General features: G+C 31.5%; 1 protein-coding gene across 1 annotated transcript in view; it reads left to right on the top strand.

The window, feature by feature from the left end:
* Positions 1-19947, top strand: part of LOC106682652 (suppressor of lurcher protein 1) — a 181124-nt gene that overhangs the window by 136096 nt on the left and 25081 nt on the right. The window contains exon 5 of the mRNA XM_014423637.2: positions 4952-5160. Within this exon, the coding sequence (XP_014279123.1) occupies positions 4952-5160 (209 nt within the window). The remainder of the gene's footprint in view (positions 1-4951; positions 5161-19947) is intronic.

Raw genomic sequence — 19947 nt, 5'->3', positions numbered from 1 at the left:
TATATCATTAGTATATAATACTACAATAATTATAATTATATCATTAGTATATAATACTACAATAATTATAATTATATCATAGTATATAATACTATAATAATTATATCATAGTATAAAAAAAGAGGATCATACCTGATAAAAGAAAATAGAATGAATTAAAAAGATCATACATTTAATCAGGGGGTGCGGGTAGCCGCGTCAAGTCAACTCTTGTGGTTTTTGGAGCACTCCTGTGTTCCACCCAGTCTCCTAAATTGGGTACCCTTAATTGGGTAAAAATTTGGTGGTCAAGCGTGATTCTGATTAAATCACCTCCTTGCTTAACCATTGGTCTAGTAACAGTACTCCCTTACAAAGTACTGACCTCCTGACGCTTGATGGGTTGTAAAGGTAGAGATTTAATTTAATTTACTTTTAATCAAGTACTGTTTACCAGGAAGTACTGTTTTTTGAACAACAGTTGAACAACAAGGTGATTTGTTCATGATGATGCTCAACCGCCAGATTACCTAATACTGAAATGCCATAACCTATACAATTATATTATATGAGGAATAATAATATATAATAAAGTAAAGCGGGAAATTGATATCACTTAATATCAATAATCATCAACCACTCACATTATGAACCCATAGTACCTATACAAACATTTAAACAAAAAAAAAAATTAAAAATCCAAATAATAGGGAATTGGAAAACTGTGTAATCACCAAGTTAGTTGGCTTCTAACCAGTCGATAGGGAGACTCCAATAGAGAAATAACCCAAGACTTCGATACTATTTCTGGAACACGTCTGAAATAGAAAAAAATAAAAGCAAAACTTCTCGAAAAGTTCTGCCACTATGAAATAAGCTAAATTTTGAACGAATGTAAACTAGGCGATCCGTTCCAATACCGAATCAATCCATTTTCGAACATTTTACTCATATCAAAACATATTATTATGCAATATTTGACAAAGATAACATAATCCTGAAGGAATGAATTTATCTGGTCACCATCAAACCTCAAACAGCCGCCAGGGATCTCGCCACATCAACATAGATAAGAGAACAGGTAAAATATGGAATGTTGACCCAAAACCCAGTTTCTGAGGTTTCGATAAGCTATGTTATACTAACAAATGAAATTTCAAGGAGAGAACAAATATACTTTAAACATAAGGGAAAAGTCTCGTGAAAAGCCTGAAGAAAAGCACCAAGAGAAACTGTGAAGTAGGACAAGAAGTAAAAGCAGAAATAGAAAAGATCTGTAAATCAGAGTAAGAAAGGGATTGGTAGAGGATTGGCACTGAAAAAACAATTGGACTCAGGGTATTGGCTATGTAGTTCCCGCAATACTTGCTATGAAAATCATAAATTTTCTACTGGTAAGTCTCAGAATTGGACGTGGCGCAGAGGCTATACATTACCTGCAGTTTACTATTTATTATATAGATAATAATGCTGTTAAAAAAAAAATGACCGTTTTTCAACTAAATATTTCTATTATTAATTCTTTGATATAAAATACAATTAATGCTCAAAGTATAGTCCATTGTTATCTACCCTCATTAGCCATCTGCTAGCCAATAGCTCGATCCCACGCTGATACCATTCTTTGAGATGTCTGTCAAAGAACTCTTGGGCTACAATTTCAACTTCCGCAAAATTATAAAAAATTTTCCCTTGAAGAAATGGGCCATGGATCGAAACAAGTAGTATTCCGATTGTGCGAAGTCTGGACTATATGGTGGATGAAGCAGGAGTTCGAACCCATAAAGTTCTTTAAGCTTTTCATTGGTTCGAAGAGAAGTGATCTCTGATTGCTGAGGAGTAAGTTCGTGAAGGACTTGCTTCACGAACTTACTCCTCTACTGCACTTTTTTACCTTCCTCGTGGAGATTATGGCTAACAGTATCTTTCGACTCACCACACCTGTCAAGTTCGCGAGTACTTGTGGACGGATTTGACTCAACAGCTTCCTGCAGAACCTCATCAATATCCATTAATGGTCGCCCGGAGCCCTTTCTCCTTATTCCTTTCCAACGTCGTATCTCCACTGCTAATTTTTTTCAAACCAACGCCGCGCAGTCCACTGGTCAAGGACACCTTCTCCTTCATATTTAATAATTCCACGAGTTGCTTCAACGGCTGTGAATTTTTTGTTCCAGTAAGGCCTTAAAAGTACTAGAATTTCGTAAGACACTGTTATATCTCTTCATTGAAACAAAAACTAAACTGAAGCTTTTTCGAAGAAGTCAAATGGGATTAAGCAAGCTTAAAGAATGCTATATAGGGATTATTAAGTATTAAATAGGATTAAAATATTTACAGTCTTTTAAAATCTTGAATTTGATAAACCGGATTTTTTTTTATACACCTTATTATATAGATCATCTAATACAATCCATCTTTCTACTTATAGAGGCAGAGGTGAGAAACAGCGCGTCCAACCTGCCCTTCTTGAAATACTTATGGACGTTAAGTATTTTTATTCTGCCACCCCATAACTACTAGACTCTGTTCAACTAATTTAATGCTAGCTCTATTACTAAGCAACCTCGTCGAGATAAATTAAATAGATTTTAAAAATTACTTTTATCAAGGTACTGTGTACAATTATTCCTGGTATCAATTCAAAAGGTGAGGTACTCTACATCAGAAGGATTTGACATCGCATGTTCAATAGGTAAGGTATGCTGGATTGGAGAATTGATGGGGAGAATGACGAGTTTTACAGGTATTCGCTTTTAATCCTCGCAGGATGGAAACTCCACTCCGTAAGGTATTTGCTTTAGGCCTTGCAGGAACCGTTACTACACCATATAAGGTACTCCCATACGGTGGATAAGGTAGCCAAGGACAGAGGATACAGGAGGGAGGAAAGTTCCACAAGAGGCATTGTGGAGTAATAACATAATTAAATTGATTTAAAAATAGCTTTAGAATTCACTGATCCACTAGATTATTACTCATTGCCTCCTAAGTGAGTGAATCTTTTAGGGAGATTATTTGAGTTGTCAAGTTTGTCCTAGAGAACCTTCTGGGCTTAAAATAGCCATCGAGAGATGTTACGTATAACACGTTAGCTTTTAGTGGATCAGAAGATTCTATTGAAATCTTTATTAATTTAAAATAATACATTTAGGAATACAAAAATATAATAAATGATGATAAACGAGTAAAGTTAAAGTATTTATGCAATTATTGCAGATTGGTATGAGACAGTTTGGCTGAAGTGTCCATGGTGGCTCACGTTCAAGTCAACTTAGTAGTTAGGTCGTGACGGTTCTACTGACGCCGTTTTTGTGCAAAAAACTCTAAATTGTTTAAACCTTCAGCAATTCTCACGAATTCCTATGTTACTTACCTAAGTACCGACTTTGTTGGAATGCAATTTTTTTTTTCTATTTTCAGGTATAACAATACAAATCTTAATTTTTCCATCTTTAAAATCATTTTTTTTTTTTTGTAAATTAAATGTTTTTATGATTCCTAGTAGTAAATTTGATTATTTATCCCACCTTATTTTTGTTACACCTTCCAAGAAGGCTCCCGATTTCATACTTCTCAATCTTACACAAAAGTTGCTCCAATATTTGTTGCTGTATTTTATTTATTTAATTTTATACCAGATCGGCCTGGTATGGGCCTTACATGGTAGATATAACCGTTATATTATATATATTTTTTTAACAGTTGATTATGGGGGGGAGAGGTATAGTCTCGTACAAAAGACACCCCTAACTATATACAATTTTGTTATTAAAAGAAGAAAAAAATAAAATAAAATAAATAGATAGGAGTAATGCTTCTTAACAAAAGAGGAATGTAAAATTAATAACAAAAAATAATGATATTGGTACACTTAAATAAAACAAACAATTGCCCTCTAATAGTGAAAAGAAACAAGTTAATTTGAAAAAGGGACGAGAGAAAAAAATAAATAAATAAATAAAAAATAATAATGAATAAATAAAATGAGTAATAATAAAAAGTAAAATTGAGGTAGTATGACTATGAATTAATTTTATATTTATTAAAGTTAACAACAGAATGTCCTGCAGTAGTCTGGGCTTCAGTCTTCGGGTTGAGGTTGGGTTTCCCAGGTTGTGGGTCACAGCTCCTTTAACTGTCGGCAGCTGAGAGTGGAACTTTATGAACCGTTTTTTGATGTGATCCTCTATTGACTCCATATGTAATTCACTATGCAATTGGGTATTTCTTATGAACCAAGGAGCATTAACTGCGATTCTTAGGACTTTATTTTGAAAAGATTGTAGTTTTTTTCTTTTCGTGAAGGATGCCGCTTCCCAGACTTCACAGCCGTACATCAGCAGGGGCCTGATAATTGTTTTAAATATAAGAACAGTTGTTTTTGGTTTTAGTTTGGAATTTCTGTTTAGGATAGGATATAGCATTGCTAACCTTGCATAAGTTTGAGTTAGTTTGATGGTGATATGGTGATTCCAATATTCGTTAGTAAGGTGTAGAAAAATAGTCTCATCACAAAAGTCAATAAAGCTCATTTTTTCTTGTTTATCGAAAAGGCGTAAAAACGAATTTTTCCAGTATTAAATTTGAAGTGGCCGAAGAAATTTAGAAAACAATATTTAAAGAAACAAACCTACATTTGAAAAACTATACTTTGTACACCTACTTTCGTTGGCATTGACTTGGCCGAAATATTTTTGTTGGATAGTTTAAAACAACAAACCAGTAAAAGCTCACTTAATGCCGAAATAACGTCTCTAAGATTGTGTCTACGGTTCACAAATATTGTTTGATGGAAGAACCAATTAGGGTGAATTCGTTCATAGGTATTTGAGTGCAAGGAACTACATCTCATGACCAACAGATAATAGCAATGACTTTACTGAAGCTTTAGCATTATAAGAAATGGTATTTTTTATAAATCTCTTGAATATTCCTTTAATTACTTTTAATTTGTACTTTTTCCTTTAAGCTGTACAGGTGGGGATTTCCTAAAAGTGTTCTTGCACCTGGACAGCGGAGGGGTGAACGAGCTGACTCCATGGACAGGATTGCTATGCGGACGCAACCCTCCAAGGGTCCTCTACAGCTCAGGACCGGCCCTCGTCCTCCAGATGCACACTCGGAGTCCTCAGGCGAATTCCTCAGGATTTGACGGCACCTTCAGATTTATCAACAAGGGTAACTATTTTAACTAATAATAGGTTCAAATTATGCAGTATTTATAAAAAATATAAGATAATTCCAATAATAGCCCTGAGGACGAACTATAATTAGGCTTTTCGGTAGCTCTAAAAATCTCCACCAAGGAGCTTAAATCAGCAATACAACCCACACAAACTCGTCAAGGTAAAGTAATAGCTTTTTCAATTACGAAATAGTTGCCCAATTAAGGTAACAATTATTTCACTTTTTTAAGCCAACTAAAATATTCATGGTAACCTCATCGATAGGCCTTCAGAAATAATATTCGAGGTTTCTTCCAATGCGACGAGAAAAAAAAATGTGGCATTTTTGGGGCTAGCCGACAAAAGTGAAACTTGTGGAGTGAAATAATATATTAAAATTATATTGATAATTATCATGCGTTCCCTCATACAGCTTAAACCAAAAAATACTAGATCCAGAATATTAATAATAATTAGAATGAATAGAACAGACATTTTCTAAGTCAATTCTGCAATTTTTTTTTAGTATTGTAACACGAGGTTTTGTCAGAGGAGAATAGTTAATCGGACTCAATCACTCAATACAGTCAGCAGCCAGATAAATTAATATAGCTCCTCTGACCTGCTCTACTGTTACCCTATTACAAAATAAAACATCCAGCGTTATCCCCTTCCCCTCTTGAACTCATTTTGCGTCATGAAATCGATTTAATGCCGTATATATTTTTTTTCTTTAGTGTAGAACAGCATTAATGAAGTTTCACTTCGAAAAATATATCACTGCTTTGCTTGAATATTGGCACAGCTGTCAAAAAATATATATATTTTATTTAGAATTGGAATTATTCCAAAGTTACTTTCTTCACTCAGGTCGTCCTAGATAATATCCAAGAGCTATTATTTTTAAAAAAAATTAAAATCTGTACCGTTACAACCTATGAAGGGCCAGGGGTTCAGTGCTTTGTAAAGAAGTACTGTTACTAAACCAACGGTTGTGCAAGGAGGTGATTTGGTCAGAATCGCGTTCGGGCGCCAGATTTTTACCCAATTAAGGGTAATTAAGACTTATTATAGTTTTTACAAATTAATTCCAGTCTACCGCACAGTCTATGGAATACCTCAAACACAAAATAAAAAAAAAATTGTCAGAAGTGTCACTTATTCAAGTATAAGTAGCGATGTGTTTTATATAATTTTAGATGAATTTAAAACAAAATTTTCTGCCTTATGGATTTAAAATTAAACTATATACCTACCGATTTTTTTTCTTGTGTAGAACAATCGTATTAAATGTATTAAGATTAAAAATACCAAATGATACTTTCAGTGCTTATAGTTTATAATCAAAAGAAAAAATAAATAGTACTAATAAAAAAAATCGTTGTATAAAAAAAAAGATATAATGGATATAGTGATAAATTAAATAATATTATATTTGGAAACATACTCTATTTGTACGCGTTTTTTTATAGAAAGGAATATTGTACTACAAAAAATGTACTTTCAATAAATTAGGCAATAATTGTTTGTTTTTTTTTATTTTTTTTATGAAAAAGTAAGTCCGATTCGTTTTAGCATCATTCAAAACCCATTAATATTAAATTTTTGCGATGTTAAAAAAAAATCGAATGCTTTATCTATACAAAGCAATATACACAAGTATTATATATCAACAAATATTTTTTGGGGAGGTAAAAAGAAGAAAAAATTCCAGATCGTATTAAATTAAATTTGTATTTCATATCTAAAACCTAAAAAGTTTTATTTTAATTTAGTAAACTCTAAAAAACAAGGTCGTCGGTGATCAACTCCAACATCCTGTATACATGTATGTTAATTAGTATTAATTACATCGTAATTAGCATTCAATTTTTTTGTATTAGTATTTAAATTTTCATATAGTTTTCCTTTCTGGCATGGTAAACATAATTTCAAAACTTATTATAATATTAAGTATTAAGTCTGTGGATAAAATAAATGAATTTATTTTTTTATTGTATATATTTTTATCTTTTATATATTATAAACATTGATATAAGTATGAAAGCAAATAACAGGCTATTTCCAACGGACATATTCCATCACAATCCTCATATAAACAAATTAGGCTGAGCCATCAGAGTATTCTCCTCATAAATGATATATATTCCATGTGGGAAAGTATTAGATTATATGAAAGACGATAAAGGTGGCGAGGAGGGTAACTGTTGATAAATGGTGGGGAGATACGACCCAGGAGTACAATACATTCATCAAGACTAGGTCGACGAGGGAACGACCCTTTTCACCGACACAGAATACAGTGTACACTGTGTAGGTGTCGTTATGGTCTTCTTTGACCGATGGCTTCATAGCCATCTTAGTCCTTCTCAGTTGTGATATTTGTTTATATAATTTGTTCAGTAAACCTAACACTTATTATTATTGTAATAAAATTGATAATGTTTTATTGCATCGAAAAGACCATATTAAGAAATAGTAGGGGTATTCATGATCTCTAGTTTAACATGTTAAATAGAAAAACTCATGTTAAATAGAGAAACATTTCCTTCTTTTACCATGTTAAAACGATATAACATATAACATGGTATATGGGTATACAAGATGTGTTAAATATAAAATGTTTTACCATTTTAAATGTTATAAATATAGGATTTTGAGCAGCTCTATTTAAAGTCATGTTAAATGTTAACTGCATAAGAGCTCCTAGCGGATTTTCTGAGTAACTTGTTTTATAACCTTTCCTTCCAAAACTTCATGTTATTGTTTACTTCTAAGTTTTGATCATATTAATTTATTACAACAAGCCTAAAGTGAGTGAATAGTGGAAGTTGTGGCTACTGAGTGTCTTGTTTATCTTCTGACTTGTGAGGAAGAGAATCAAGATGAGCTAATTGACAACTGTCATTACATTATTATCATTCTCATTCATTGCTTTATTGGTTATAAAAACATCTAAAACAATACTAACACAATCAAAGCACAAAATACGTGCAAGTAACCTAACACAACGAATAAAACGGTGATGCGCTTAGCTGGTCTGCTGCGTGATGTCATTCTCCATTTAACAGACTTTCAACCATGTTATATGTTACATCGTTTTAACATTGTAAAAGAAGGAAATATGTCACCATTTAACATAAGTTTTTTCCGTTTAACACCCTTTAACATGTTAAACTAAAGATCATGAATACCCCTACTATTAGGTCTGCTAAATGGAGAATGACGTTATGCGACAGACCAACTGAGCTCGTCATCATTTTGTTTGTCATGTTAGATTACTTGTTCGTAGTTTGTGTGTGTGTTTTTTTTTTGTTTTGTTTTTGTGTTAGTTTAGTTTTAGATGTTTTTATAACTAATAAAGCAATGAATGACAATAATAGTAATGTAATGGCAGTTGTCAATAACCTCATCTTGATTCGCTTCCTCACAAGTTATTAGGTCAACAAGACACTCGGTGGCCAAAGTTTCACACAACTTCCACTTTTTACTCAATTTAGGCATGTTGAAATAAATTGCTTTAATCAAAACTTATAAGCAAACGATAACATGAAGTTTTGGAAGGAATGGTTATAAAACGAGTTGTTCAAAAAATCCGCTAGGTGCTCTTATGCATTTAACATTACTTTAAATAGAGCTGCTCACAATCCTAAATTTATAACATGTAACATGGTAAAACATTTTACATTTAACATATCATGAATACCCCTAGTAATTGGGAAACGTCAACAAATATTCACATTTTTTACTCAATATCAGATCGGTCTGGTGGGCCTTACAAACTTTTATATTAACCATTATAACAGTTAGAATTTTTTTTAGTTTCACAATTGATTATGGAAAGAAATAGTCTGGTGCTCAAGACAGCCTTAACTATTTACAACGGTATAAATATATGTAGTAAACAATTGTGAATAATAACGATGAATTGCAAAATAATTTATATATATAAGAAGAGAGAAAAAAGAAAGACATATTTATAAAAAAAACAATGACATTTATAGATTTAATAAAATGCGATAAATTACTGACTTCTAACAGGGAAAAAAAGTAATTTTAAGAAAAATACGAAAAAAATAAATAAATAAAATAGTCTTAATGACAACAATAGAAATAGACAAATATAAAGTTCTTGACAGAATGTCCTGCAGCAGCCTGGGCTTCAGTCTTCGAGATGGGATTGGATTTCCCAAGTTCTAAGTTACTGCTCCTTTAACTGCCGGTAACAGGGAGTGGAATTTTATGTACCGTTTTTTGATGAAGTCTTCTATCGATTCCATTTGTAGTTCCCGATGCGATTGGCTATTTCTTATAAACCAAGAGGTATCCACTGCGAACCTTATTTTGAAATTATTGTATTTTTTTTATCGTAAAGGATGCCACTCCTCAGACTTCACAGCCGTACATCAGCAGTGGCCAGAATATTGTTTTAAAAATAAGAATTTTTTTTTTTTGTTTTAATTTAGATTTTTTATTCACGAGAACGGAAATATATAGAACGCTAACCTTGAGTAGGTTTGGGTTAATTTAATGTTGATATAGTGATTCCAGGTAAGGGCGATCTAAGTGAATTCCCAGGTTTCTCACTGCTTCAATGACACGATTCCATTGCACAAATATCTAATATGCAGAAGAGAAAAGAAAACAGTGTATTTCCGAAACTGTAATATCAGAAACAGCGTATAAAGATATAGGAAAAAATATATTTCAGCTAGGAAGGAGGTTTAAGTATTCAAGTTGTGCTGTAACTAGATAAAACGAAATTGATGGAGAAATATAGACAAAATTCGACAAGTGCTTTTTATTGTCAAATTTCGAAATTGCTTAACTCAAGCCTTCTTATAATTTTATATTATATATTATATATAATTTAATATCCTTCTTACTGTTCTTTACGGATGTGAAACGTATCCTGTTACACTAAGGAAGAAACTGCTTCTTAAAGTTTTTGAAAATAAAGTGTTTCTAAGTAAAATTCAGGCTGAAGGATGAGTAACCGGATAATGTAGAAGGCTACACAACGCGATAATGTACCCGTAAATAATATTCAAGTGATAGCATTACGGCGAATAAGATGGGCGTGAGAGATTGCAGTGCAGAGTAACGAAAGGATCTCTAAACAGTTTATAAGCACTGACCCGACTAGTAGGTGGGGCCGGAACGTAGAAGGAAGAATTACATCAAAGCTGAGTTTATTCAAAATGATATAATAGTAATAGAAACTAACAGAAGCAATTTGTACAAGGTTACTTCAGAAAATCAGGCAAATGTGTGAAACTCGTAAGAACTGGATTTAGGGATGAAAAATAATGAGGAAAAAACAAATTATTTGGTTACTAGTATAAACGGAGGTGACATCAAAATACAGAGATAAAAATGAACAGTTCTAAAATACGTATGTTTGTATAAATAAACTAATTGAACAATTCATCGAATGGGTTAATTAATGTTAATTTATAAATAAAGAGGTACTAATTAAATTGATTAAAAATAAATTATTAAAAATTAAGCATTGTAATAGGTGATAACAGAATCCTAACCTGTTGAAGGTAGGTTTTGTTAATAACAGTGAAATTCAGTTTAATTGATTAAAGAAGTTTTTTTTTATAAAATTGTTATATTATACATACATTAAAAATACATATTGTTGTAAGTAGGTAGCTATTTTATACACATTTTAAAGGAAACCTGTATGATATGATAACTATTTTCGTTTTACAAATTGTTGACTTGGACAATTAGTCTGCATTATAATAAACTATTTTTGAATATTAACAAATGAATGATAAGGTATGTTAGAAGAAATATTAGTGTAAATTGAATTATAAGTTAATAATATAATAATTTTCGGTTTTTTGTTTTTATTTTTTAATATTAGTAAATATGAAGTGACGTTTTTGTTGTATTGTTTTATTCTAACGAATGTAAATAGCCCCGCTTGGGTATAATGTTTGTTATTAATTTATATAAACGATCTTTAACTCATCATTTTTGTAAAATTGACTACAATTGATTATCTATTTTATGTATTTCACAGGCTAACTCTATTTGTATGGGGGTTGCCCCATAAACAAATAAATAAATTATTATAATTAATAATTTTAGGTTGCCTTCTTGATAATGGCCTGAGGGCTGAAACATCGGAGAGGTTTAATAAAATAAGTTGATAGTATAGGATCAATTTAATATTTTTATTGAAATAAATAATGTCACGGAACAAATAATTTATGATATGAGATAATCATTCTTATTTTGTCAACTAGATTTAATTTGGTCCGACCATGGCCCCGATCTACAGTAAATGGAAACAAACCGAGATTTCAATATATATACATATTTTTAAGGAAAACACAAGTTGACACTCACTAAGAATGAAGTTTCTAATCCTAAATTACATTAATTATAAAAAAAAATATTGCCTTTTGTGAACATAAGTTGATCTTCGATTTTTATTTAAAATACTAAAATCAAATTTATGTTTTAAAATTTTGTTATCAGTAGATATTTTGTTCCAAGTAGTTAAATTTTAAGTTTAAAATTTAATTTAAATTTTTTAAATTTTAAAAATGAAATTTCAAATTTAATGTTAGAAGTACAATACTGAATTCAAATATTTCTTTCTACAAAATACATTCGTCTTCTTAAAATATAAAATTGTGGTAGTTGGAGTAGTGAGTTTGAAATTGAGTTTTCCAGTTTTTATAACAGTAATAAAAAAATAATTGAATAAAATTAACTTCTTAGCTCTTCAATCATGGACAAAATTTTAGGTTATTTGAAATTCCTTAGTTTCTTTATACATATTTAGATAATATTTTTTTGATATTTTAATATTTGTTACGTATTTATTGTATATTAATTTTAACATAGTTTGTTGATTTTTCTTTTTTTTTTATATTTGTTGCTTAAGTATTTTTCTTATATTTTCTCATTTGTCTATCACTATTCTGTTAAAGGAACATTGGGTCAAAACCAAAATATGAAAGGGAAAAAGAAGGGAAGGAAAAGAAAAAAAAGAGAAAAAGGGGAAAAGGAGGGGAAAAAATCATGAAAAAGAGAAAAAGGAAAAAAATAAAAGAACCAAAGATATGAAACAAAAAAAAAGTCATGTTCTAATGTTGTACACTACTAATGTTTGTAATTATTATTGTATTCTTATATAGGCCTATTTATTGTTAGATTAAAAATATCGTCTGATTAGACTAAAATAAGTATGCTGTGTGACTAGCAGGCCAATGAAGTTGGGCGGCACAACTTTATATTTATATTTTAATAAAGTTTTTCCCCTCCTATTTACATTTTTAATTAATCGGTAAGTTGATTTTAGATGGATTTCTGTTATTTATGCCCAACTACAAACATTTTGGGTCTTTACTGTACGATTTTTTTTTTCTGAACGAAAATCTGGCTTCCAGGAGCAATATTCAGTTTTGAGAAGAAAATCTGGAATGTCTGTACTATTTCTAACGTAAACAAAGACAGTTGAGATGTTGAACTATACAGTAAATATTTGGCGATGGTAAATTAAGGTAGATAACAGTAGCCCGAATGACATAACAGCTTACATGCTCTCTACGTCAACAACTTTTGCAATAGTAAACAGTTCTTAGCACAAACGCAAATTTATTTTAAGTTTAAGAAATGAAAATAAAAAAGAAAATAAACCAACACTGTATTTAGAGAAAGGAGGAACCAAAGAAGAAAATTGCCATGAATACGCCCCCCCCCTTGATATAAATTACAAAATGCTTAAAGTTTCCAAGACTAAAATATGTCCTCTACAAGAGACGACACGAACATTTCTTTCGGAACTCGGTGACTACTTGTATAATAGGACGGGATACATAGATGGCTCAAAAAATCATGCACAGTTCTATACGATATAGTACTAAAATATAAACCAGATGGTGACTGTGGCTTCTTTACACCTCAACTTAAGGCGATTTTAATAATAGTACAACTGAGTTATTAACAGTTCCAGCGGCAATAGTTTTCTCTGACTCCTTGAGTGCCCTCAAAGCTCTTGCCAAAATTTTCTCTGCTAAACCTCTTATTCAAAAGATTCATTACACCACTAAGCAGATTGAGGGTTCCTAGTCATCCCAGGATTCCTGGAAACGAAAAAGTCGAAAAAGCTGCACAGAAGCCCTCTCATTGAAAAATATAACGCCCACATACATTCCCCCTTCAGATCTGTTCGACCCATACGGAATATTAGAATATTATATGAATAAAAACAGAATTGGACTGCATCAGAAAATGTACACTTAAACTTGACCATGCCTGGTGCAAAGTTTTCTCATTGGGAATAAGTGGCAAATCCCTTAGAATGTTCGAACATTTATATAACAATACAACTATGCAGCAACCATTTGAGTGACCCAATAGAAATTACTGAAGGTGTTCTACAGGGAGATATATTTAGCCACTTATTGTTTTCATTATTTATCGCGGATATAGAAACGTTTTTTTCAAAGAAATAGGGCGCTTGAAATGAGGATATCGCCATACGAAGAAATTATGACCCTCATTTACGCGGATGATTTGGTGGAAGAAGTACCTGAATATAAATACCTTGGTATAGAGTTTAGTTCATCAGGACTTTTTAACCGTGCGATGAAGCATATAGCATCTAAAAGTAACTCAAGCTAAGTACCTCTGCGAAGGCTAAAATAATCTCGTGGGATGCCAGGCAGAAACTTTACAATTCGACTATGTTGAGTTGTATCCTCTACGCCATTTGGCACATAGAGGAATTAGAAAATATACAAGCGACTACTGTGTTTGCAACGAAACACCCCACACTGTATGGTAAGACTAGAAGTGGCGTCCATTCCTGTGGGATAGCACGTTTTAGAGCTAACACTATGCTAATAAAATACTTAACACGAGTTGAACTCGTTTCGTGAAACAATGTTATTTAAAGCTACTGCAGCTAGACAGTAACGACCGTTTGAGCCTGCAATATAATTGGGTAACGCAGTAAAGTATTGGAGAGCTTCGGAATGTTTGACCCGATACTACGTAATGTGATCCAGTAAGTATCAAAATTAGAATGCGGGAGGTCTTGGATAGATACAGGGAATTGGTCAAGGATAAATACATCTTGTTATTACGAGAATGGACCTATAACCCGTGGTACGGTAGGGTCTTCATTAAAACGAACGCTCCTCAAAGCTACCTTAAGATCAGCTGCCTTATTAGTATCTATTTAAGAATAATTTCCCAACTACGACTCCTCACTCCAGGATTGTTTTCATTTCTTAAGAAAGTGCCCCGCGTATAATGAGAACCGAATCCGATACATGCCGAAACTAAGCAATATTAACCGAAATCAATTGTATGAATTTCTATCTGTACCCTCAGGATCGGATCTTAAACTCTTTTTTTATATATGTAACACAAAACCTTTTACTTAGAGATGTATACCTATCGTCCCAATAGAAGGTGTAGTTTTTGTTCTGTTTTTTTTAATATCATTAAATATGAAATGACGTTATTGTTTTATTCTAATGGATGTAGATGGTCCAGCTTGGGTATATTGTTTGTTATTATTTCATATAAACGATCTTTAACTCAACATTTTTGTAATATTACAATTGATTATTTATTTTATATATTTCACAGGCCACTCTACTTGTACGGGGGTTGCCCCATAAACAAATAAATAAATTATTATTAATTACTTCACCATGGCTCGAAAAGAAAAAACAACTACAAATATGTTGAAAATATAAGATAATAAAGCAAACTAAGTGGGGTTAAAAATTATGTAAATATAAGTGAAACATTATATAAAAATAACTAAAAGCAAATAAAAATAAGAAGTTCAACAATAAGTACATATACAAAAAAAAAATAACAGAATATTAGATTCAAAATGAACAGGAGGCGTAAGAATAGAAAAGTATCAAGGTATAAGAGATATAAAAAATTGTACTTAATTAGAGATGGAAATAACATGAGAATAAATAAACGTCAAAAAAGATTATATAAATAAAATAAGCCCTGAAAAGTGGGGCGAAACGTCGGAAAATAAATAGTTGATAATTTATTCCTCTTTCATATGATAATTTATTTTTAACACAGTTCCCGGACACCTATGATGCGTGGTTAAAATCAAGACATAATTCTATTACTTCCTAGGGCAGAATTTACACCTAAATCGAAACAACCATTTCCTATTAATTATTATTCGGTTTCGTGGAAAATTATTCGACAGTATTATTTTTTATATTTTTTCAAATCTCGATATTTTCGCATTAAAATCCTCCCTTCCCTTTCAAAAATGATCTCCCACAAAATCTGATGACACCATTAGAAAGGGCGAGATTAACTTAAGTTTATTAATTTATCAAATAAATTAATTTATCAAATAACTTAAGTTAATCGTTACTTCAAAAATTGCCGACCAGAGAAGTAGATTGACCGCAGTCAGATAGCGTAAAGGAATCTGAGAAACAAAGTAATCGTGAAAAATGTCTCCAATCTAATTTTCTTTATTAGTGGGTACGGTTGAAACAGAAATGTAATATTTAAATGATAATTGTGATCTGGTATCGATGCAGATTTTCCTGTGTAGAGCGAAATTTAAATGTAAAGCCCTAGATGCATGATAGTATAGACAACTTAATAAAATATGATAAAATAACATATTGATAAAAATGTTTGAGCAGCGGACCTGCTCTCCAAAACAATTATCCAGTTTATTAACAGGCTCTAATTGGATAGCTCTTATCAACTATGTACGACGGGCTACACTGGAAAGAGCTCAGTTGGTTAACATGTGAGGGATCAATGCCATACCACAGTTTGTTACAAGTTTTATATTATTGTGATTTTAAATCTGAAATTTCATATCAGTTGACAGCATCACAAATTGTTGTGCTGAAAAAAATATAGCTTGAAAATGTATTGAAATATGAATAACTGTGGAAATACATAATAGATTTCAGGGGTGTACTGAGAAAGAAACTTCTCCAGGAGAGATTGGTCTTCCAGGAAAACTTCACAATCAATATTATAGTTGAATATTGTATTTGCCCTTCTCAACCTACAGGCGACTCCAATCATAGTTAGAAAATAATTGAAGACAGAATGGATGAAATAGTTATGATACAAATTAAAAGTTCCAAAATATTACAACATAAGTAAGTTTTTTATGTAATTTCTTAAAGCCACGATTTATCCAATCTATGAAGAATGCTAATATCAACAATATATTTACTTATAAGTATAATTTGAACGTTATAAACTTTTAAACTAAGGCTAACGTTTAATTGTGAATTATTAGTTATTAGCAATTAAGGGTGTGTTAGTAATAATATTAATATTATAGTTAGTAATAGTACATTGATGATTATGCCAATGACACATTTATACTATCAATCAATAATTAATTGTATCAATTCTCTAATCCTATATCACAAGCTTTGAAGAATAGTTTCAAAACTGAAGAAAAAAAATTGTCCAATAAATCCCATCAACTATTCTTAAACCTATGACTTCGTGCCCAACAGTATCCTTTAATAATACCCCACTTATTCCTGTCGAACAGATCCGTTACCTAGGACTTACATCTGGACAAACTACTTACTTGGAATCCTCATAAAAGATTGGAAACTGCTTGTTAATTCCGACTCTTTAAAACACTTACCAGAAAAACGGTCTGAACTTCCAATTAACTACAAAAAAATCATCTACATGATTATTGTGGACAAATCATGACAACCTTAGGGATCCCTTCATAGTGAGCTGAAAAGTTCGTTGAAAAGGAATACCAAAAAATGAAACCCCCCAAGCCCGACTTTATACAACAAAAAAAATCACTAAAAGAAAATGTGTAAATTCGACAATTGTGAGGCTTATTTGGAAATATGGAGTTGAGCTTTGGGGCTCAACTAAACCATATTATTCCTCTCGTATCCAATCCTTACAAAGTAAAATCCTCAATGCTCCTTACTTTGTCACAAAAAAAACATCCATAATCACTTCAATTAATATGTTGCTGATTTGTACCGAACCAGATCAATACTTCCATGATAAACACCCTAACCACTCACAACTTGTTTCTATTCTCGCTCCCTCTTTAATTCCTGCTAATCCTCCAAAGCGTCTGAATAGAAAATGGCCTCGAGACCTCCAACACTAGGAATGTTATTGGTGTTCTATACAAATTCTGCACAATACTATCATGTAAATGTAATAAAACTCACATCATATTCACTTGATGTATTTTTTATTTAATACTATTGTAAATTTCAAATTATAAATTTTAAAAAAAAATTCATTATTAAAAGTTAATAATACACAGGGAACACAAGCACATGAAACCTTCATTCGCAAGACAAAAAAAAAATAATTCTCAAAAATAAATAATTTAATTTCTATCCATTTTAGTCTCAACATATTTTATTTTTCTTAAAAGTCCGACGTTTCGGCCAATCCGGCCATCCTCAGGGACAATCTACTACAAAACAACTTTTATTAAATGTATGGTATGATCCTCAAACATTTCAAATTACTTAACATTATTATTTATAATTTATCTTACCTTAATACAATTTTGGAACTAAATGATTTAAAAACCTAGCCTTCATGCAGGCTATTCTGCCCAGGTCAAAACACGATTTCTTTGAAACATTAAAACATTAGGTAAAACATATTTTTTTTGTTAATAAGTATACCCCACATTTTATCTAATAACCTAATTATTCAATATTCACATTAAAACCAAAATTAAAATTCATCTATCACAGCCACTATTTGTAAAAACTTTATCACAACAATGCTTGTAACCTTCCTCCACTCAGTTCAAGCATTAAAATTATTTATTATAACAATATTTTTGTTAATTTTCCTCTTTATTTCATTAGTAAAATTCCCATCAAGGTTAATTATAATAATTCACATTCAATTTATCCTATATTTTTCATAAATTAATTTTATTTAGTATTTCTGCATAGTGTTGGTTCAAATTTCTTGTATCTGTTTTGAAATTCACTGTATAGTTAATATTTTCAGATATCTAAATGGATTCAAGTATTTCCCTTTTGAATGTATTATTTTCTTTATGGTTTTTAATTGCATGCTGTACTAGTGCCGTTTTATTTGGATCCCTCTCCTTGTTTTTCAAATCATTATTGTGTTGATAAATTCTGTCACCCAATAATTGCTTTGTCTCACCTATAATTTCCAAACATGTGTTACATTGCTTCTTGGAGCATGTCTTAATTTTTTTATAAGGATTTTCTCCTGCTCCTGTCTCTCAAATATAATATCATTTAAGTTCTTTCAATAAATAGAATAGCCATTGGATACCAAAATAATTTGAAAACTTTTGAAACTGGGACAAGAGAAATTGCGACGCCTTCTGCGCCCTGTCAATAAAGCGGGGATGATTCACTGGTTCAAGATGTCGGCGCAACCTGTTGCTCCGTCTCCTAAATCAACCTTTATCATTTTTCCAACTTTCAACGGTCCTTAGGTAATAAACTTCCGTTGATCTCATAATTTAAAAACAATCAAATAAACTAAAATATTAATATGATCAGACCAGGGTCCGAAATCGTAATTAATTTTATTAACTTATGTAATTAATTTAAATAACTCTTTTGTAATCATTTTTGAAGAAAATGAGAATTTGAACAAAATATTAAAACAACTTTACTTGAAATCACAACAGGTTTTGTTTCATTTTTTTTATTCTTTTGTGCACCATGCACATTAACTGCATTGACTTCATCAAAAACCTAAATAATTTTTTTGAAAAATAAAAAAAACATTTTAACATCATAATTTTTTTTTATTATATTTATTGGAATTTACAACTGTACATAATTATACATTTAGTAAATTTGATTTATATTATTATGGAGTGATACAGGCGTGTAGAGAAACCACCCTTAGGAGGCACTCTAATGAAGTTTTACATTAGCAGGTCTCGTGGCCATCTTCATTTCAGGCACCTCGGAAGATTGTCAGGAATAGATAGCGGATCTGTTCGACAAGGATAAGATCAACATTGTTAAAAGAGACTGTAGGGCAGTCGGTAGGTTTACGACGAAGGGTAAAGGTGATTTGATGGGATTTGTTGGGATTTATTTTAATCCTCTAATTACGATACCATTCTTCGAGGGCAATGTTATGTATGGTATTGGAGAGTTTCGCTTCCAATTAAAGGGTTATTATTAACTGCGAGCACACATGTGTCATCGGCATAAGTGGTAAGGATAGTATTAGAAATGGTTGGGATGTCAGCTGTATAGACATTGTAGAGTATGGGACCGAGGATACCACCTTGAGGAACACCAGCATTATAATTTAAATTTAAATTTGGTTAAAAATAGGTACGTATAAACTATTTTGTTTACAGTGTGACTAATATAAAGAATCCTTTATTATTTAAAATAAACATTGTTTATTTGAATAATCAACCCAATCTCAACATCCCATTTATCCTTGATCTCATATCATCCTCGACTTTCCATCAAATCCTAAATCATCACTGTAATCCTCTGGCACAATCCCTGTATATGCCATTGGAGTTCTAGTAATGGCCTGTCTCTCCACCCGCGTCTTGAGCGCCCTAGCTCAATATCCACAGGCTCCCAATAACAGTGATGCTGGGAGAGAGGCGCCGGGATCCCAGAATCCTGCCTTGAATGTAAATACTCTATATACGCATAATTTTGCTCCAGACGATTTATTTTGTTTTTGATTTGGTGTTTATTTATTTTAATATTATTTATCTATTTATTTTATTTTCATTATTATTATACATTTTATTACTTTATTTATT

Source organism: Halyomorpha halys, unplaced genomic scaffold (assembly GCF_000696795.3).
Source record: "Halyomorpha halys isolate HHAL.00 unplaced genomic scaffold, Hhal_1.1 Scaffold433.1, whole genome shotgun sequence".
Classification (NCBI taxonomy): Eukaryota; Metazoa; Arthropoda; class Insecta; order Hemiptera; family Pentatomidae; genus Halyomorpha; species Halyomorpha halys.
Note: the sequence above shows the minus strand (reverse complement) of the source record. Positions and strands in the feature narration are given on the sequence as shown.